At 46.5% G+C, this 22,899-nt stretch overlaps 1 protein-coding gene across 2 annotated transcripts in view; it reads left to right on the top strand.

Annotated features, from left to right (window-relative positions):
• LOC135513222 (DENN domain-containing protein 1B-like) overlaps window positions 1-22,899 on the top strand; it is a 272,795-nt gene that overhangs the window by 13,068 nt on the left and 236,828 nt on the right. For both annotated transcript variants that reach the window (XM_064936030.1, XM_064936029.1), the window contains exon 3: window positions 20,622-20,665. In XM_064936030.1, coding sequence (XP_064792102.1) covers window positions 20,622-20,665 — 44 coding nt within the window. The remainder of the gene's footprint in view (window positions 1-20,621; window positions 20,666-22,899) is intronic.

The following is a 22,899-nucleotide window of genomic DNA, read 5'->3' on the forward strand; positions in this document are numbered from 1 at the left end:
ACACGATCACGTGATGAAGAGCCATGTGATTGAGAGGTGCTTAGGAGCGTGCAGCACTCCAGGCCAAGGGCACAAGAGACTGATGAAGTGTGTACGGCCTGCGCAAATAAACAAAGCAGAGCTCATGCCTTTCACGTGACTTATCATCATGCAGCTTTACAATGTATTAAACATCAAAACATATAGCCCAACGTTTGTAGAACAACTAAAGTCACATTAATAACTGTAAATCAAGCTTATAGGAGTACCTATTTCTTTGTTAACCTCCACACAGAATAGCCGCATGTGAGCACTCCCTCAAATCGCTTGGAAAAAATATCCCTTCTATTTTATTCAGCTTTGTTCAATTGTATTCTTCATACTCTAAAATAATGCCACGGAATTCTACGCAAATCTCGTCTGCTAAATGAACTAGTGTCGCCCACAGCCATTTGGCATGGCCAGATCAGGACCTAACATGAGGACAACTCAGAGTATGCTATTCCGTTCTTCTGAAATAGACTAGATTTTCTTCATATTATGTTCCTTTAGACCTGTCTAAAATAAAGAATGGATGTATTGTGAAGGTGTAGGCTATATTACATGGATTTATTAGACTGTAGATGAAGGTCTGCATCAGTGGCTTGTAGGCTGTGTGTGGAAGCCAGGAGATGCTAAATGTGTTTATGTTAATTAACAGTTAATCATCGTGAGACCGACAGTTATTTGCTTGACAATCACCGGCTGACGAAATTGCTACAATATGTACACAGAGTAGCCTGCAATGTGTACACAGAGTAGCCTGCAATGTGTACACAGAGTAGCCTGCAATGGGTACACAGAGTGGCCTGCAATGGGTACACAGAGTGGCCTGCAATGGGTACACAGAGTAGCCTGCAATGGGTACACAGAGTAGCCTGCAATGGGTACACAGAGTAGCCTGCAATGGGTACACAGAGTAGCCTGCAATGGGTACACAGAGTAGCCTGCAATGGGTACACAGAGTAGCCTGCAATGGGTACACAGAGTAGCCTGCAATGGGTACACAGAGTAGCCTGCAATGGGTACACAGAGTAGCCTGCAATGGGTACACAGAGTAGCCTGCAATGGGTACACAGAGTAGCCTGCAATGGGTACACAGAGTAGCCTGCAATGGGTACACAGAGTAGCCTGCAATGGGTACACAGAGTAGCCTGCAATGGGTACACAGAGTAGCCTGCAATGGGTACACAGAGTAGCCTGCAATGGGTACACAGAGTAGCCTGCTATGGGTACACAGAGTAGCCTGCAATGTGTACACAGAGTGAGAATAATAATGGATTGGATTTCAAACTCTTTTCACAAGTGCTGTATTGTACTGTATGAGTCTAACTCACACCATCCACCCTCCCCAGTGGTACAGCACAGCTATCAGGGTTTCATTAGAGGCCTGAGAGCAGTCTTCTACAGTACAGGGTTGTTGTGACTGACCGCGCTGCTCTGCTGTCTTCTACAGTACAGGGTTGTTGTGACTGACCGCGCTGCTCTGCTGTCTTCTACAGTGCAGGGTTGTTGTGACTGACCGCGCTGCTCTGCTGTCTTCTACAGTACAGGGTTGTTGTGACTGACCGCGCTGCTCTACGGTCTTCTACAGTATAGGGTTGTTGTGACTGACCGCGCTGCTCTACGGTCTTCTACAGTACAGGGTTGTTGTGACTGACCGCGCTCCTCTACGGTCTTCTACAGTACAGGGTTGTTGTGACTGACCGCGCTGCTCTGCTGTCTTCTACAGTACAGGGTTGTTGTGACTGACCGCGCTGCTCTGCTGTCTTCTACAGTACAGGGTTGTTGTGACTGACCGCGCTGCTCTGCTGTCTTCTACAGTACAGGGTTGTTGTGACTGACTGCGCTGCTCTGCTGTCTTCTACAGTACAGGGTTGTTGTGACTGACCGCGCTGCTCTGCTGTCTTCTACAGTACAGGGTTGTTGTGACTGACCGCGCTGCTCTGCTGTCTTCTACAGTACAGGGTTGTTGTGACTGACCGCGCTGCTCTGCTGTCTTCTACAGTACAGGGTTGTTGTGACTGACCGCGCTGCTCTGCTGTCTTCTACAGTACAGGGTTGTTGTGACTGACCGCGCTGCTCTACGGTCTTCTACAGTACTGGGTTGTTGTGACTGACCACGCTGCTCTGCTGTCTTCTACAGTACTGGGTTGTTGTGACTGACCGCGCTGCTCTACGGTCTTCTACAGTACAGGGTTGTTGTGACTGACCGCGCTGCTCTGCTGTCTTCTACAGTACAGGGTTGTTGTGACTGACCGCGCTGCTCTGCTGTCTTCTACAGTACAGGGTTGTTGTGACTGACCGCGCTGCTCTACGGTCTTCTACAGTACAGGGTTGTTGTGACTGACCGCGCTGCTCTGCTGTCTTCTACAGTACAGGGTTGTTGTGACTGACCGCGCTGCTCTGCTGTCTTCTACATTACAGGGTTGTTGTGACTGACCGCGCTGCTCTGCTGTCTTCTACAGTACTGGGTTGTTGTGACTGACCGCGCTGCTCTGCTGTCTTCTACAGTACAGGGTTGTTGTGACTGACCGCGCTGCTCTGCTGTCTTCTACAGTACAGGGTTGTTGTGACTGACCGCGCTGCTCTGCTGTCTTCTACAGTACAGCCTTCTCGATCAACTAAACAGTCAGCTCTTTAACTCTGGAAGCTGTACTTTCTTCAACGTTGATTTTGGGGTTTTAACATTTAGGGTTATACAATGTAATGTTATAACATTTAGGGGAGCAATGCCACAGTGTTCAGTGTTTTCATTATTACAATGCAAGAATTCATGCAAAATGAATTTGAACATTGTAAGAATGAATGTGATATCCTCTGAAAAAGTTTTGTCCCGTAGAGATTGAATTGAACAATGAGCATGACACTGAAACGTGTCTGAGCATGTCATCAACAGCATTTAGGATAGTGACATCCTGTTGATTGCTCATGGACTAGCCTAGAGTCATTAGCTGAGCCATTATTTACAAGGATTCAGTAACCCGTTCTTTATAATGATTATAGCTGTGGAGACAGAAATGTTGTTTGTGATTCCATGGAGTTATCATCAGGGCTCAACATTCAGGTAAATTAAAAGGTGGACAACTTGGGCATGCAACAGAATAACTTTATGCTCAGATTGAAGCAGAGCTTTTGGGTCAAGCTTTAGCTATAGAAGTTCGCCAAACCTGGCCAAATTCTTTCTATGACGTTGTTGATGATTCCTTTGCTTTCCCCAGCAGGCCTACAGAGAGCTACCCTCTCTGCCCTGCTCAGTTCTCTTGGCTCAGAGCAACGTGGATGCCCATGGCCAAGCAGGCAGGCAGTGAGCTGAGCTAGCTACCGTCGGCTCCCAGAGAGCTTGACTGGCATGCTAGCTAGCGCTCTGCTACATGAAGCCATATTGATGTGTTTTCCAGGGCCCAGCCAAAGCTAGCAGATGTTGCTAGCGGAGCGGTGCCAACTAATGGCAGTAGGTGGGGACAGATGCTACCTGTCCTTGCTGCTCGCTCCAGCCTCTCGCTACCGTTAACAAAGCTATAAAGTTAGTAGATCAGCATATCAATTTTGCAACTGCACTCATGCTGCAATTAGCTGAATGATTTGCTGTTGTGACAAAAACACAACACCAGTCAATGCCTTTATCAGTCATGGATTCCATTTATGGATTGTTGGTTTCTGTGTGAGGCGGTGGAAGTGAAACAGTCGTGTCCCATCAAGTAATGTGTCTTTGTTCCAATGAAATTATTGACCAAAATTCATGTGCCTCAGATGGTCCGTCACTGGTAATACTGAAGTTAACACTGAATTGCGCTACTTGAGGTGATAAGATTGGTGGCTGGATCGATATTGATGCACTCTTTCTGTCCTCCGTAGACTTGAGCTGAGGAACCAGACAGCCGTAATAACAGAGAGGCGTTTGAGTCAGATGCCCTCCTAACTTCACTCGTACCATGCACCAATTATGAATCAGAGCTTTTGTTCTTATTCCACAGAACATTCTCTCAGCGCGACCCCGAGGTCTCAGGAGGTCACCTCTTGCCAGCTAGTTAGCTGGCTGCGTAGCTCCCTGCCTTCCTGGCTGTCTCCTCCCTGTCTCCCTGCCTCCCTCTCTCCTCCCTGCCTCCCTTTCTCTCTGCCTCCCTCTCTCCTCCCTGCCTCCCTCTCTCTTCCCTCTCTTCCCTGCCTCCCTTTCTCTCTGCCTCCCTCTCTCCTCCCTTTCTCCCTGCCTCCTTTTCACCCTGCCTCCCCTCCTCCCTCTCTCTGCTCCCTTCTCCTTCTCCCTCCCTTTACCCCTCCTCCCTTTCCCCCTGCTCCCCTCCTCCCTCTCTCTGCTCCCTCCACCCTTCTCCCTCTCTCTGCTGCCTCCCTCCTCCCTCCCTCTGCTCCTCCCTCTCACTGCTGCCTCCCTGCTCCCCTCCTCCCTCCCTCTGCTCCCTCCACCCTTCTCTTTCTCTCTGCTGCCTCCCTTCTCCCCTCCTCCCTCCCTCTGCTCCTCCCTCTCCCTGCTGCCTCCCTTCTCCCCTCCTCCCTCCCTCTGCTCCTCCCTCTCCCTGCTGCCTCCCTGCTCCCCTCCTCCCTCCCTCTGCTCCCTCCACCCTTCTCTTTCTCTCTGCTGCCTCCCTTCTCCCCTCCTCCCTCCCTCTGCTCCTCCCTCTCCCTGCTGCCTCCCTTCTCCCCTCCTCCCTCCCTCTGCTCCTCCCTCTCCCTGCTGCCTCTCTTCTCCCCGTCCTCCTCCCTCCCCCTCCTCCCTGTCCTCCTACCTCAAACACGGCTGTGATATTATTACTCCCTCCACAGATAATATGCATCTTTCTCTTTTCTCCGCCCCCTCTCCCCTCTTCCCACCTCCGCTCTTCTGGCGTATTCACCCTGCAAAACGCCCGCATGGTACAACTTTTAGAAAAGGTTGAACGGGTGACATTCTGCAAAAATGACACTTTTGGTCCTTGACCTCCCGCGTGGTGTTTCTGCGTTTTGATTGGCTGTTGGCCGCGTGGTGAGGTTGCGGCGGGCTCACACCCAGGCAGGAGGCCATTGGAGGAGCAGCAGATGCCACGGTAACAAGGAGGGTGTTGATTGGTTATTAAAGAGGCCACACTTCTCTCACACACACACACACACACACACACACACACACACACACACACACACACACACACACTTTCTCACACTCCTGGAGAACCCCTGGATCTCACACCCGTTTCTTTCTCTCTCTTGTTCTTTCTTTCTGACTCTCTTCCTCTCACACTCTCCTTTCTGTTAAATTATCTTCCATGTAGAGGGCAAAATATAATCTAGCTTGTGTTTTTTTTCTTGTTGAACTGAAGAAGTCTGATCAGAACTTCATAACTTCCCTGCTATGAAATGTAATGACCTCATGAGAAGTCCCCATCTACACCCTGTATGACTGTATGACTGTCAAACTCTGAGCAGTCGTCTGCATCTCATTCTGTTTGCCTTGTTCTTTGTCTGTGTTGTTCAGATAATTTGTAGCTCTCCCTGATCTGTCACTCAGACTTTGAGACTTGGTAGTGTCCTGGGTCCTGCTGGTCTCTGGGTCCTGCTGGTCTCTGGGTCCTGCTGGTCTCTGGGTCCTGCTGGTCTCTGGGTCCTGCTGGTCTCTGGGTCCTGCTGGTCTCTGGGTCCTGCTGGTCTCTGGGTCCTGCTGGTCTCTGGGTCCTGCTGGTCTCTGGGTCCTGCTGGTCTCTGGGTCCTGCTGGTCTCTGGGTCCTGCTGGTCTCTGGGTCCTGCTGGTCTCTGGGTCCTGCTCTGTTGGACTGTTGAGAGGCAGACCGCAGGGTGGACATTACTGGGCACCGAGAGATAGGCCCCTGGGTGCTTGGCAACCCTGTTGCTGTCTGTCTTGCCGATCTCGGCGCTATCTGTCTGGCAACCGAAGAGAAACTAGTCTCTGGTTAACCTCTGTTTTCTCTGTGTGTCTCTGGGGTTTCCTCTCTTGTTGTCCCCCTCCTGCTGCTTACTCTCTTGCTCTCTGTCTCTGAAGATGAATTGTAGTGAGGGGGACAGACAGACCCTACAGGGGTAGTTGGAGAGGTCACTGGGACGTTCAGGTGGTATGACGCTCGTCCACTTCCCTCAGGACAGCAGTGGACTAGCCTGCTCTGCCCTTCCCTAAGAGAGGGACACAGTGGTAGGGCTGGTGACAGAGAGTGGTAGGGCTGGTGACAGAGAGTGGTAGGGCTGGTGACAGAGAGTGGTAGGGCTGGTGACAGAGAGTGGTAGGGCTGGTGACAGAGAGTGGTAGGGCTGGTGACAGAGAGTGGTAGGGCTGGTGACAGAGAGTGGTAGGGCTGGTGACAGAGAGTGGTAGGGCTGGTGACAGAGAGTGGTAGGGCTGGTGACAGAGAGTGGTAGGGCTGGTGACAGAGAGTGGTAGGGCTGGTGACAGAGAGTGGTAGGGCTGGTGACAGAGAGTGGTAGGGCTGGTGACAGAGAGTGGTAGGGCTGGTGACAGAGAGTGGTAGGGCTGGTGACAGAGTGGTAGGGAGAAGAGAGGAACAGGGATTTGCTGATGGCAGTGGTATGTCATCCTGAGAGATGGCATACTGTGGTAGTCGTTGGCTGTGTTTTTACCTCCCACTGATGAATTACTGGAAATTGTGTGTGTGTGTGTGTGTGAGAGAGAGAGAGAGAGATAAAGATGCAGAAGGCTCATTTGAATGCAGTAATGGTGCCAGTCTGGGAGAACATGGAAGGACTTCTAGGCAGGGTGCTCTACAGCTATAAATAGTGGTTCTTCATCCCTTTTCTGAGAGAGGGATGTGTAGGGAACCGATCAATAATTAATATGATGATTTTGATGGATGGAGATTCACATGAGTCCCATTGCCTCACCTCACTCACTCACTCACTCACTCACTCACTCACTCACTCACTCACTCACTCACTCACTCACTCACTCACTCACTCACTCACTCACTCACTCACTCACTCACTCACTCACTCACTCACTCACTCACTCACTCACTCACTCACTCACTCACTCACTCACTCACTCACTCACTCACTCACTCACTCACTCACTCACACATCCTGTCAATCAGCCCAGTGATGATGTTCAGATCATTTCTCACCTTAAAACCAACTAACACATGAACTTGGGGGTTAGGGGGAAGTGTAAGTTTTATTGTAGTGAAAATGGAATTGAAATAGAAGGTGTTCCTTTATTAGGTCGAGGCTAATTATTACGACAATGCATTTCCATTACATTGCTGGTACAAGACCAGTTGAATATATGCAATGATTTGAAAAGCTCTTTGTTGACACGTTGTGTTGGTGGAGAATCGATAACCAGGAAGCAGCAGGTGGCTGTTTTTAAACCAGGGTTTCCTCCACCTATAGTCCTTCCTGTCTAAAGAACAATGACTGGTTTGCTGTTATGAAGGGACTACTGATGTGGTCTACTTTATCAACGAAACAGAATTGAATGTATAAATGTAGTGTTGGAGAATATTGTTCTTTCTCCATATCATAATTATTATTATTTTTTTTTTCCAGTTGACTGATAGGGTTTTGACAGGGTTTTGTGTTGAGTCTGCTGTTAGGGGCTCGACATATGACTACGACTTGTCATATTGCAACTTGAAACAGCCTAAGGGCTGCTGCATACCATGTTGCGCTTGCAAAGCCTATGTCTGTGCCAGCCTGGTCTCATAGACTAAACGTAACAAAGTACATTTATATCCAGGACAATCAAATTAGTATGATATGTTACGTTTGGTATGGTTACATAAAACAGAAGGTTACTTAATGGCAAAAGAAAAGTAGGGTGGTTGGATGAGCGTATAACGCGAACGTCTTCCAACCGAAAGGTTGTGCGTTCAAATCTCATCACGGGCAACTTTAGCATTTTAGCGAATTAACAGCTTTGCAACTACTTACTACTTTTTAGCTACTTCGCAACTACTTAGCATGTTAGATAACCCTTCCCCACTTTTTTTCCACTGATTGTACTTTTGACCAATCACATCAGATCTTTTCACATCAGATCTTTTTCAGAATGGATCTGATTGGTCAAAAGACCAATAAGTGGGAAAAAATATACATCTGAATTGGGTGCCTGTGTAAACGCAGACAAGAATCTTTATCCTCTTGTTCATTTGCATTATTAATGTCTAAGAAACTCTGGTCATGTATTGTGGTTCTGTATGGTTCAGTTGGTAGCTCTTTGGCAACAGCAGGATAGTGGGTTCGATTCCCGGGGTCACCAATATGTAAAATATAGGCACGCATGGGACAAATCCATTGTCATTGTTCACATACACATACTTAGCAGATGTTTTGCGGGTGTCGCGAAATGCTTGTGTTCCTACTGCACCTCCAACAGTCCAGTAGTATCTAAAAATGATTCACTACAATACACACACATCTAATATTAAAAGAAGGGAATTAAGAAATATATAAATATTAGATCGAGCAATATTGGAGTGGTATCAACTAAAATACAGTAGAATAGAATACAGTATATACATATGAGATGAGTAAAGCAGTATGTAAACATTATTAAAGTTACCAGTGTTCCCTTATTGAAGTTACCAGTGAATCTATGTATATAGGGCAGCAGCCTCTAAGGTGCAGGGTTGAGTAACCGGGTGGCAGCCCCCCCCATTAGCGTCTGTTAATATTATCAGGGGTTGGAACCAAAATTATTTTCCAATTGTATAATTTTGAAAATAAACTTTATTTTTCGTTCTGTTTATATCGTTCCTTTCTGTTCTTTTTCTTTTAAACCCTGTGTCCTCCATATCGATGGATTTTAGGCCTACGAGTGTAGTCAACGATGCATCGTTCCTACAACTGCCGAAGACGTAACATGTGTTTCCCAAAATACCGCACAGAGAGAACCGTCGGTGACTGAGCCTTTGAGGCATGTGTTGATATTGATGAGATCGAAAGAAAGAGGGCGCTGCTCTCAGGTCAGTTTTCTCCATTCAATTCCTTAGAATTATTTCACAACACTGACGACAGATCAGCTCCTAGAGAGAGAGATTACCACCTATGGATTAAGATAAACACTAGGCTATAGGCCCATTTCAATCATATTGAAATACATTTCATGTCAATAAATGTTGCTACTTGTAGGCTACTGTCTATAATCTGTCTCAATATATTTCATGATGTGCCATATTGGTGGTTTTGTGCATTTTTATTGGGTAAGCTTTAGAATAAACATACCTCAATATGTGCAGCCAGTCATCTAGGTTTTCATTTGAAGCATATTTTTTATACTTTGCTTGTGTGTATCAATTGAAACAGACATTCTCAACTGTATTTGTAGTCAACTTTGTTCTGAAGTTATCGGCGGTCACAGAGAGAAGGATAAACCGTGTTTTTCTTTGGTTGGCGGAGATCTTCTTGGTCGAACGTGACGCGGGAGGGCAAAAAAGCATCTAACGAGTGGTCAGAAGCAGATTTTTACTTGCAACGGTAATAACGAGGGTTTTTGGCAAACAGCTCAGAGATTTAACGAAGCTCCTACGAAGGTTCTAACAAAGAACATAGCCTTCAGAAACTGGGCCCAACTTGTTATGGAGCGGGCCAGGTGTTTACATGCATTGGACAGGCAAGTGTACGGTGTCAGATTGTTGTAATTTGTGGGTGGGGGCGAGAGCGAGTGGAGGAGGAAGAGTCTTGGCATTTTCTGAGTTAGGCCCACAGAATTATACGTACGGAGGAGCAGATTTTATGAAGGAACTGTGAATGTCCTTAGAGTTCAGAGAGTTGGCTTAACGTTGGACCATAGCTAGCTAGCTTGTGTGTGCATAGCGGCACCAAAATAAAAAATCCAATGTGAAACGTGATAACTATAGTATCCTTAACTAGCATTGAAAAAGTTAATCCATTCTTCTTGAATAAGAAATCTCTCTCCCTAATTTCTGAAGCACGCTTGCAACGTCAGTAGGACTATGCTTCAGAGGGAGGAGGAGGGGCAGGTGGCCGACGCACACAGTAGCAAAGATTTTCAACAGACAGGCGGGCAGACAGGCGGGCAGACAGGCGGGCAGACAGGCGGGCGGGCAGACAGACAGGCAGGTAGACAGGCGGGCGGGCGGGCAGACAGACAGACAGGCGGGTAGACAGGCGGGCGGGCAGACAGACAGACAGGCAGGTAGACACTGGAATATTTTTCTGAGTGACAGCGAGGGCTTTTAAAAATAATGGTTCTCTTACGGAACAGTATAGATCACTTTCATTCTCGGTTCTAATTCTGTTCCTCTAAAAAATATTATTTTCTGGTTTTCTGTTCTGTTTGTTCCCCGAATCGGTTTCAATAATCAAGTGCCCCATCATAAATATTTGAATCAACACCGTGCCATGGGAAAATAAACCTGTAGCCTTTCCTGTCTGGCATCTCTTTAACCACTCTATACAGTGTCTCCTCTGGGGACTGTACTGTTCCTGTGCCAGCCAGCAACCCTCCCGTTTACACTGACGTCCTGGGTACATATGCTTACTGGGAATATGCTGTCGTTTAGATGGGATCTATCGCCCCTTATTTGGGATGCAGCCCATTTTTCACCACAGAATGTAGGTCACAGCCAATGGTTGTCATTGTGAGGGACGAGCCGTGCTATTTATCATCACGGTCCATGTGACTAATTTGTGATCGCACATGCTGCGTCATTCTCTCAACTGATTGGTCCAAGGGTGTTCTGTTTCTCTGAGTATCATAGGATCATCGTGGTAGGACCAAGTCATCTCTCCCTAAGGTTCCTTGTGTCGTGGTAGGACCAAGTCATCTCTCCCTAAGGTTCCTTGTGTCGTGGTAGGACCAAATCATCTCTCCCTAAGGTTCCTTGTGTCGTGGTAGGACCAAGTCATCTCTCATAACTAAAGAGTGAGTGTGTGCTGTTCAGTGTAGCCTGACTGGCCTGAGTGAAAACAGATACAAGAACATCGTTAATGACAAAACAATGCGGCAAAATACATCCAGGTTGAGTGTTTTCCAGGAAGTAGTCCAGGAAGTAGTCCAGGAAGTAGTCCAGGAAGTAGTCCAGGAAGTAGTCCAGGAAGTAGTCCAGGAAGTAGTCCAGGAAGTTGTCCAGGAAGTCGTCCAGGAAGTCGTCCAGGAAGTAGTCCTCACGAACAAACAGAGCTGAGAAACATTTTCACTTGAACTGAAAAAATAGCGAGGTGTGGTGCAACTGAAGCTAAATAGTGAAGTCCATCTATCTACTAGAGAAGTCATTAGAAAGAGAATCAGTGTATCCATCATTGTCCATCTCCTCTCCATAGCAACAGTATCATGTTGCCTCGTGCCTGCATTCAACCCTTGCAGCGGTGGTGGTGGTGGTGTCGTTCCACTAGAGATTGATAGCTGTCTGACATGCTTCTCGTGTGAACGTCAGATCCCTGCTACAGTATGACGACACCAGCGTGTAGACGCCAACGGCAACGGCTTTACTCTGTCATCATCAGCAGCGAGCAGCCTCTGGGCGCCATATGTACAGTACTCTAGGCTGTGATTACCCTACATGTCATGGAGGGAGATCCAGCCTTTACACATCATGGATGGGAGAGTAGAGAGCTGTCAAAACGGCTAGAAAATTCAAGGCTCGAGGTAGACTTTTCCCCCTAATCTACCCCCGAACCGTAACCATTAAGGCAGTGACCTGTATTTTTATTTTATTTATCTGTTATTTTACCAGGTAAGTTGACTGAGAACACGTTCTCATTTGCAGCAACGACCTGGGGAATAGTTACAGGGGATGAATGAGCCAATTGTAAACTGGGGAATATTAGATGACCGTGATGGTTTGAGGGCCAGATTGGGAATTTAGCCAGGACACCGGGGTTAACACCCCTACTCTGACGATAAATGCCATGGGATCTTTAATGACCTCAGAGAGTCAGGACACCCGTTTAACGTCCCATCCGAAAGATGGCACCCTACACAGGGCAATGTCCCCAATCACTGCCATGGGGCATTGGGACATTTTTTTTTTTTTTAGACCAGAGGAAAGAGTGCCTCCTACTGGCCCTCCAACACCACTTCCAGCAGCATCTGGTCTCCCATCCAGGGACTGACCAGTATCAACCCTGCTTAGCTTCAGAAGCAAGCCTGCAGCATCTGGTCTCCCATCCAGGAACTGACCAGTATCAACCCTGCTTAGCTTCAGAAGCAAGCCAGCAGTGGTATGCAGGGTGGTATGCTGCTGGCATAATCTGTATTTGATCCGAGTTCAGTGCTTAGGCACAGCTTGTACCTACTCCACCTCTAAGCAGGTTATCTGTGGTAGGCTAATCGTCACGTCTTTGTATGTGTATTTTAGTTTTTCACAGGTACTGTTTTAAACTGAGGCAGATGGTTGCACCATATGGGGAGAAATGTGTGATTACCTGAAGTATCTCTGTTCCAGTGCATCTTTTTCACCCAGACCTGAGGTGGAATGCTCACCGAGCACAGACTCTTCATCTAGAATGTTCTACAAGCATCTAGTTAGGCCTATAATCCGGAACCTAGGACTGCACAGTATAATCAAATTCACATTGATATCGCAATTTTAACATGTACAAATTCACATTGCAAGAGATCCATACCATATGCAGTATTGTAAAATGCATCTCAGAGGCGTGTAACGTTAGTTTTTGTAGTTTACTTTTTGTAGTTTCAACCCTGTAACTCCATTAACGCAGTAACTCCTCCTTGCTGTTCGATTCTCTTTAAGTTTGCATGCTGTTCTGTTAGGTCAAATGGTTGTTCCAGACAAGGACACGCTGCTTTCGAATTTGCGTCTTAATATAAGTCATTCTTTTTCTATGTCTATGATTCCAACAGTTCGCCCAGGTATTTTGATCTATACAACACGTCAAATCGCAATCACAGTATTTGGTAAAAAAAAAAAAAAAAAAAACGCTATTAGATTTTCACCCATATGGTGCATCCCTAACCCATCGTCTGTATTCTAGGACTAGAATGTTGTCCTTGTACATTTTGATACTTCGAACTTAGAATTCATATCACAATGTAGGAGTGAGTCGAAGACGGTCTTTGATTGTGGAGAGAGAGGAAGTCCGTTCATATGACTTGAGATATCAATGACAGCAAGCATTCTTTTTATAGCCCCCCCATACACCAACACGTAGTGTGGAGGAAGGCAGCGCTAGCTGACTCGCTGAGGCGTAGCCAGTGTTTGACATAATGTTGGACCAGTATGGAGGCTGACTGGGAACACCAGTGTTGTTATGTTGTGATATGAACGCAGAGCGGAGCCTGTCACAGAGCTCGCCTCGCCAGCGTCCATATGCTGCTCCGCTCAGTCGTGAAGCTGTGAAATTGGGTTGCTTCCCAACTAGCCTGGAGACACACTTCTCTCTCGCTCGCTCCCTCGTTTGCGCGCTCTCTCTCTCTGTCTCTCTCTCTGTCTCTCTCTCTGTCTCTCTCTCTGTCTCTCTCTCTGTCTCTCTCTCTGTCTGTCTCTCTCTCTGTCTCTCTCTCTCTCTGTCTCTCTCTCTCTCTGTCTCTCTCTCTGTCTCTCTCCCTGTCTCTCTCTCTCTGTCTCTCTCTCTCTGTCTCTCTGTCTGTCTGTCTCTCTCTCTGTCTCTCTCTCTCTCTGTCTCTCTCTTCTCTCTGTCTCTCTCTCTTTCTCTCTCTTCTCTCTTCTCTCTGATGTATAATGGGAGAATACCCAGGCCCTACATGTATATATGTAGCCTGTTTAGTCAGAGTCTCTGCACAAACCATTAAGTACCTTCAGTAGGAATGCCAACTGTGGTGCTTTTCCCCCAAAAGGGTGCAGCGGAGAGAGGCTTTTTCAGGATACACACACACACAGTAGATTGTCCAAGGTCCTACTTTAACCAAACCAGCCACTAACACAGTGTGACCGATCACCACTAGTAAATTTAAGGAGCATATCATCGGTGAGAAGTTTTTCCTTTCTTGGCCCCATTGCCTACTAAGTCAGCATGAAATGTAATGCCATTGGCTGTGTGAGATGGGAGCGGGGAAATGGGGAGAGGAACACGTTGTAAACGTCTGTGAGTGTTCTCATTCAGCGCCAGTTGAAAGATGCTACTTAATCTGCTTACTCCTTTTTAATTGTGAGTTCTGGGGGTAGGGCTCCTCCCGAACAGAATAAGGCTAGTGATCCAGAAGTAAAGTCATGACCACAGTTATTCCTCCTTCCTTTAGGCTCCTAACTCCCCCCCTGTCCCCATGCCCCCCCGTCTCACCCCCGTCTCACCCCCTCTCACCTCTTCACTCCTTCAGTAGGGAGAAAACTCTTCATTCCAACAATAGACATTTGGGGCCATATGTTGGCTTGACATCGTCATCAGGTTCACAGCAGGTTACCTTAGTTAACTTTCACTCCAGTGGCTGATGGGATTTTCTCCTGCAGTTCCTTGACTAGCTGGCTCAAAGTCTAGACGGTCTCTGAAGCAGGCCCCTGCGGCCCGATCAGCCATTGCTCTACAATGGCGGCCATTGTGGATGTTAAGTAGCGGCACCTTCCTCCCGGCCGGTCGCTACCTCCTCAGTCAGTTACTTAGCGTCCGCTAAGACAATGTCTTTATCCCCAGGCCATAGAGGCCCGAGGCCCTAATCCGGACCACTACATACGGTGAAATAAATCTCTTAAAGATAAAAGAGAGAGAGGGAGAGAAAGAAGTGATTGCCAAAGCGAGGTTAGAGTGCAGTAGTTTAACCCCTGGCCAAGAGAGAGAGATGGGAGGAAAGGAAAAGAGAGAGAGAAATGAGGAACAAGGAGAGGCAGGCGTAACAAGGCCCTTCATCTTGTTGTGGGTGTAGAGGCGAAGGGATGCTGGCGGGGTTCAACCTTTTTCTTCTGACAAGAGAACTGCTGCTCTCCATATGGAACCTGGCCTCTCTCTTAATGAGCAGGGCCCCTATTCAATCTAACATTCAATCTAACTGCTATCCAGTTGTTTCTGGGATTAGGCAAAAATCAACAATGAAACATTCTTCCTGCTCTGTGCGTGTGTGTGTGTGTGTGTGTGTGTGTGTGTGTGTGTGTGTGTGTGTGTGTGTGTGTGTGTGTGTGTGTGTGTGTGTGTGTGTGTGTGTGTGTGTGTGTGTGTGTCCGCGCCCACACACAAGTGCCCGTGTGATGTGGTTTGTCACCACTCTATTTTTAAAGCTGATGTTGTGTGCCTCACATAGAGATGTGGCCGACATCACGTAGAGTCTTAATGAGAAGGTGAAAGGTGACGATATGGTGGTGATATAAAATGTGTGTCCCGCTCCTAATGGGTTGCACTTCACAGGTTAGTTCTATAGATGTGTTAAGACATAATGTTAAAAGCAGCTGTAAGTTATTATTATTTTCAATTTGACATTCTTATTGGCTAAATGTTGTGTATTTGACATTCTTATTGGCTAAATGTTGTGTATTTGACATTCTTATTGGCTAAATGTTGTGTATTTGACATTCTTATTGGCTAAATGTTGTGTATTTGACATTCTTATTGGCTAAATGTTGTGTATTTGACATTCTTATTGGCTAAATGTTGTGTATTTGACATTCTTATTGGCTAAATGTTGTGTATTTGACATTCTTATTGGCTAAATGTTGTGTATTTGACATTCTTATTGGCTAAATGTTGTGTATTTGACGTTCTTATTGGCTAAATGTTGTGTATTTGACATTCTTTTTCCACAAGTTTTCCACTTGACATCTACAGTCAGAAGTTTACATACACTCAGGTTGGAGTCATTAAAACTTGTTTTTCAACCACTCCTCAAACATTATGTCTGAACACATCTATAGAACTAACCTGTGAAGTGCAACCCATTAGGAGCGGGACACACATTTTATATCACCACCAAATCGTCACCTTCCACCTTCTCATTAAGACTCTACGTGATGTTAACCAACTATAGTTTTGGCAAGTCGGTTAGGACATCTACTTTGTGCATGACACAAGTAATGTTTCCAACAATTGTTTACAGACAGATTATTTCACTTATAAATTCACTATATCACAATTCCAGTGGGTCAGAAGGTTACATACACTAAATTGACTGTGCCTTTAAACAGCTTGGAAAATTCCAGAAAATTATGTCATGGCTTTAGAAGCTTCTGATAGGCTAATTGACATTTCAGTCAATTGGAGGTGTAGCTGTGGATGTATTTCATGGCCTACCTTCAAACTCAGTGCCTCTTTGCTTGACATCTTGACTGATTTATTTAGATTTTCCCATGATCTTAGGGGAAAAAAGAGTTGTAGACCTCCACAAGTCTGGTTCATCCTTGGGAGCAATTTCCAAATGCCTGAAGGTACCACGTTCATCTGTACAAACAATAGTACGCAAGTATAAACACCATGGGACCATACAGCCGTCATACCGCTCAGGAAGGAGACGCGTTCTGTCTCCTAGAGATTAACGTACTTTGGTGTGAAAAGTGCAAATCAATCCCAGAACAACAGCAAAGGACCTTGTGAAGATGCTGTAGGAAACAGGTACGAAGTATCTATATCCACAGTAAAACAAGTACTATATTGTCATAACCTGAAAGGCCACTCAGCAAGGAAGAAGACACTGCTCTAAAACCGCCATAAAAAAGCCAGACTACGGTTTGCAACTGCACATGGGGACAAAGATTGTACTTTTTGGAGAAATGTCCTCTGGTCTGATGAAACAAAAATAGAACCGTTTGGTCATAATGACCATCGTTATGTTTGGAGGAAAAAGGGGGAGGCTTGCAAGCCGAAGAACACCATCCCAACCATGAAGCACAGGGGTGGCAGCATCATGTTGTGGGGGTGCTCTGCTGCAGGAGGGACTGGTGCACTTCACAAAATAGATGGCATTGTGAGGGATGAAAATTATGTGGATATATTGAAGCAATATCTCAAGACATCAGTGAGGAAGTTAAAGCTTGTTCGCAAATGGAAGGAAATGCTACCAAATACTAATTGAGTGTATGTAAACTTCTGACCCACTGGGAATGCGATGAAATAAAAGCTGAAATAAATCACTCTCTACTATTATTCTGACATTTCACCTAACTGATCTGAGACAGGGAATTTTTACAAGGATTAAATATCAGGAATTGTGAACAACTGAGTTTTGAAATGTATTTGGTTAAGGTGTATGTAAACCTCCGACTTCAACACTATGAGTCCATCCGCTTGTTGCTTTCATATTTCCTCTGAAGTGGTGGTAGGTGGTGTCGAAGGGGAATAGGATGCTCCCCATTCTCTCTGAGACACACCACCCACCCCCCTTACTGTCTCCCTCAATCATTTACCTATTAGCCCCCCTGCACCCCCCTCATCCCATATCAAAGCACTGCATTTGGACTCTTAAAGACCCGCGTCGGTGGAACGTTCCAACATTGATTTGCCACTGACCCTGCCTGCTGGTTGCTGCTGGTTGTCTGGACTGCTGGGGGCTGACTGCGTGTTGCCTCTCTGCACATTGCCTGTCCCAGATTAGCCATGCTTGAAGCCCACGGGGATAAATTAACACACACTCACCCACAGGAGAAAGAAGGACGAGGTGTGTGTCACTCACTGATTTCTCCTTGTCACTCTCACTGTCAAAGCCAACATGTTGTCACTGATGGAGTCAGTGGATGGGAGGAAGTGGGGATGTTTTCTACTGGTGTGAATGGATATGTTGCAGGACACTTGGTGTTTTCATGTATATAGCAACCTTCACCTTAACCCTCCATTACCTTCACCTTAACCCTCCATTACCTTCACCTTAACCCTCCATAACTTTCACCATAACCCTCCATAACATTCACCTTAACCCTCCACAACCTTCACCTTAACCCTCCATAACTTTCACCTTAACCCTCCACAACCTTCACCTTAACCCTCCACAACCTTCACCTTAACCCTCCATAACTTTCACCATAACCCTCCATAACATTCACCTTAACCCTCCACAACCTTCACCTTAACCCTCCATAACTTTCACCTTAACCCTCCACAACCTTCCCCTTAACCCTCCACAACCTTCACCTTAACCCTCCATAACATTCACCTTAACCCTCCACAACCTTCACCTTAACCATCCACTACCTTCACCTTAACCCCCCATAACCTTCACCTTAATCCCCCAGAATGTTCACCTTAACCACCCATAACCTTCACCTTAACCCTCCACAACCTTCACCATAACCCCCTTCACTTTCACTTTCACCTTTACCTTAACCCTCCTGAACTTCACCTTAACCTCCCTAACCCTAATCTTCACCTTAACCTCCATAACCTTCCCCTTAACTTCAGTGAACTACACCTTAACCTTCACCTAAACTCCCTAAGCTTGGGAGTTGGGGAGAGAGAACAGAGGGAATGGAGTTGGGGAGAGAGAACAGAGGGAAGGGAGTTGGGGAGAGAGAACAGAGGGAAGGGAGTTGGGGAGAGAGAACAGAGGGAAGGGAGTTGGGGAGAGAGAACAGAGGGAAGGGAGTTGGGGAGAGAGAACAGAGGGAAGGGAGTTGGGGAGAGAGAACAGAGGGAAGGGAGTTGGGGAGAGAGAACAGAGGGAAGGGAGTTGGGGAGAGAGAACAGAGGAAGGGAGTTGGGGAGAGAGAACAGAGGGAAGGGAGTTGGGGAGAGAGAACAGAGGGAAGGGAGTTGGGGAGAGAGAACAGAGGGAAGGGAGTTGGGGAGAGAGAACAGAGGGAAGGGAGTTGGGGAGAGAGAACAGAGGGAAGGGAGTTGGGGAGAGAGAACAGAGGGAAGGGAGTTGGGGAGAGAGAACAGAGGGAAGGGAGTTGGGGAGAGAGAACAGAGGGAAGGGAGTTGGGGAGAGAGAACAGAGGGAAGGGAGTTGGGGAGAGAGAACAGAGGGAAGGGAGTTGGGGAGAGTTCTAGTCAGGAGAGGGAGGACAGAGGGAAGGGAGTTGGAGAGTTCCAGTCAGGAGAGGGAGGACAGAGGGAAGGGAGTTGGAGAGTTCCAGTCAGGAGAGGGAGGACAGAGGGAAGGGAGTTGGAGAGTTCCAGTCAGGAGAGGGAGGACAGAGGGAAGGGAGTTGGAGAGTTCCAGTCAGGAGAGGGAGGACAGAGGGAAGGGAGTTGGGGAGAGTTCCAGTCAGGAGAGGGAGGACAGAGGGAAGGGAGTTGGGGAGAGAGAACAGAGGGAAGGGAGTTGGGGAGAGTTCTAGTCAGGAGAGAGAGTGGAAAGATAGAGACCCTTCATTCCTCTCTCTTTCTATAGCTCAATCTCTCTTTTTCTCTCTCCATGTCTGGCAGCAAGAGGGGGTGGCGGGATGGTGGGTGTATTTTGGGATGGAGTCCCCTAGGAGAGCAGAGAGTGTCTTTGTCAGGGTCTTTTTAGACGAGGCCTGTGAAAACATCCAACAGGATTATGGGGAAGGCAACTTTGATTCTGTCTGTTTGCTCCTTTTGCCTGTTTCTCTTCACGGGTGAGAAATGTGGTCTGTTTATGATGTTTGTCTGAGTCCGTGTGAGAGGGAGATTATAAGTTAGTCTTCCAGAATGAAACTTGGTGCCAACATGCCGGCTGTGGAAATTCTAAATCTAAAATAACATTTTCTTAGCCCATTGGCCCAGTTTCCCGGACCCAGATTAAGGCTATTTCTGGAGTTGGGGTCTGGACTTCGGAACTCTGTCACTGTGGAAACAGTGTTTACCAGAAGCCTCTTTGATAGTGACACTACGCCGTGAACTCGTCCTCATGTAGACTTTACGATAGACCTGGGGGAGCGTTCAGCAGGACGCCACGTTTTGAAACGTTGCGTCCTGAAATATGCTATGTAGCCCAAACATGCCTCTCTGACATGTAGAACAAGGAATCACATTGGCTCTATTAATTTCGATCTATAACGTTCGACAGCGTTTGGCTACTGAACGTGGACCTGGTGGTAGAAATATATATTTGTTTTCTTTCCAGTCCTTTTCGAAGAGTTTGAACTGGCTAACTGTGGGGTGGGTTTGACACTTTTGGGACTATTCCATTGCCAGGATCTCTGTCATACTGTAGGCCTAATTACCACATCTGCTAAGTAGTACTGACATATTGTTGCTTGGTCTCGGCCACTCTGTGGTTAAACTCTAGGCCTAATTACCACATCTGCTAGATCGTACTGTCATGTTGTTTGCAGGGGATGACTTTGTAATTGCGAGTAATGGAGATGATGGAGTGATAACAAAAATCACTCCACTCCACTTGCTGTGGATTCTAGACGTTCACGTGTCTTTAAATACATGGCAGTGTTTCTTAATGTTTAGAAATGAATACCAAGACCACCACGAGGCCGTTGCACCAGCATAATTCACCACTGCCAATTCTCCCTCCATCTACTGCAAACACGCGTGTGTTGTAAATTACTGTGCGTGCAGGTCTGATTTCCACACGCCCAAGCAGGGATGATGTGGGGTATAATATCACATCATATCTACATGGAGGAGACGCATTAGCATATTGGAGATCCACATCCTCCATCTCTCCACAGTGTTCGCTAACTGCTTGTGTGTGTGTGTGTGTGTGTGTGTGTGTGTGTGTGTGTGTGTGTGTGTGTGTGTGTTACTATCTGAATGTGTGTGTGCTGACTGGCGGCCCCCACCTCTCTCATTAATATGTATGTGTTCTGAGGCAGCGCTGCGAAGACTGTGTTTCTCACCGCTGATTAATGCTGTCTGTCAATTACCTCCAGATCCTACGGTGCGGTGGAGCTTCCCCCAGGACTACACAGACCAGGTTGGAAACGCACGCACGCTAACGCACGCACGCTAACACACACGCACGCACGCTAACACACACGCACGCACGCTAACACACACACACGCACGCTAACACACGCACGCTAACACACGCACGCACGCTAACACACACACACGCACGCACGCTAACACACACGCACGCTAACACACGCACGCACGCACGCTAACACACACCAGGGTTTTCCGTTAGTCGGTAATAGCCGGCTTTTGGCCCCAAAATAACCAGGTAGGCCAGTTGAGAACACCTTTATTCAACCAGGTAGGCTAGTTGAGAACACCTTTATTTAACCAGATAGGCTAGTTGAGAACACCTTTATTTCACCAGGTAGGCCAGTTGAGAACACCTTTATTTAACCAGGTAGGCCAGTTGAGAACACCTTTATTTAACCAGGTAGGCCAGTTGAGAACACCTTTATTTAACCAGGTAGGCCAGTTGAGAACACTTTAATTTAACCAGGTAGGCCAGTTGAGAACACCTTTATTAAACCAGGTAGGCCTGTTGAGAACACCTTTATTTAACCAGGTAGGCCAGTTGAGAACACCTTTATTTAACCAGGTAGGCCAGTTGAGAACACCTTTATTTAACCAGGTAGGCCAGTTGAGAACACCTTTATTTAACCAGGTAGGCCAGTTGAGAACACCTTTATTTAACCAGGTAGGCCAGTTGAGAACACCTTTATTTAACCATGTAGGCCAGTTGAGAACACCTTTATTTAACCAGGTAGGCTAGTTGAGAGCACCTTTTTTTAACCAGGTAGGCTAGTTGAGAACACCTTTATTTAACCGGGTAGGCTAGTTGAGAACACCTTTATTTAACCAGGTAGGCTAGATGAGAACACCTTTATTTAACCAGGTAGGTCAGTTGAGAGCACCTTTTTTTAACCAGGTAGGCTAGTTGAGAACACCTTTATTTAACCGGGTAGGCTAGTTGAGAACACCTTTATTTAACCAGGTAGGCTAGATGAGAACACCTTTATTTAACCAGGTAGGTCAGTTGAGAACACCTTTATTTAACCAGGTAGGCTAGTTGAGAACAAGTTCTCATTTACAACTGCGTCCTGGCCAAGATAAAGCAAAGCAGTGCGACACAAACAACAACACAGAGTTACACATGGAATGAACAAACGTACAGTCAATAGCACAATATAAAAATCTATATACAGTGTGTGCAAATGGCGTAAGGAGGTAAGGCAATAAATAGGCCATAGTAGTGAAGTAATTACAGTTTAGCAAATTAACACTGGAGTGATAGATGTGCACATGATGATGTGCAAGTAGAAATACTGGTGTGCAAAAGAGCAGAAAAGTAAATAAAAACAGTATGGGGATGAGGTAGGTAGATTGGGTGGGCTATTTACAGATGGACTATGTACAGCTACAGCGATCGGTTCGCTGCTCTGATAGCTGATGTTTAAAGTTAGTGAGGGAAATATAAGTCTCCAGCTTAAGCGATTTTTGCAATTCGTTCCAGTAGTTGGCAGCAGAGAACTGGAAGGAAAGGTGGCCAAAGGAGAGGTTGGCTTTGGGGGATGACCAGTGAGATATACCTGCTAGATCGCCTGCTACGGGTGGGTGTTGTTATCATGACCAGTCAGATGAGATAAGGTGGAGCTTTACCTAGCATAGACTTATAGATGACCTGGAGCCAGTGGGTCTGGAGACGAATATGTAGCGTGGGCCAGCTGACGAGAGCATACAGGTCACAGTGGTGGGTGGTATATGAGGCTTTGGTGACAAAATGGATGGCACTGTGATAGACTGCATCCAGTTTGCTGAGTAGAGTGTTGGAGGCCATTTTGTAAATTACATCGCCGAAGTCGAGGATCAGTAGGATAGTCAGTTTTACGGGGGTATGTTTGGCGCCGTTAAAATACATTTGACTGGTCATACCTATCAGTCTCTATTTTAATATGATACATTTAGTGGAATTATATTGGTGTATAGTACATTGGTTATGTATTTTATCATACGCGGACCATTTCTAATGGATATTTTCATCTTTGTCATCTTACATGTGCAGTGCCCTTTTGACAACTTTGTTTCCCATCTAATTGCATTATGGAATGAACATTTTCAAGTTGCCTACTCACTCACTCACTCACTCACTCACTCACTCACTCACTCACTCACTCACTCACTCACTCACTCACTCAATTCAATTCAAGGGGCTTTATTGGCATGGGTAACGTGTTAACATTGCCAAAGCAAGTA

The sequence above is a fragment of the Oncorhynchus masou genome, chromosome 24, assembly GCF_036934945.1.
Source record: "Oncorhynchus masou masou isolate Uvic2021 chromosome 24, UVic_Omas_1.1, whole genome shotgun sequence".
NCBI classification, from domain to species: Eukaryota; Metazoa; Chordata; class Actinopteri; order Salmoniformes; family Salmonidae; genus Oncorhynchus; species Oncorhynchus masou.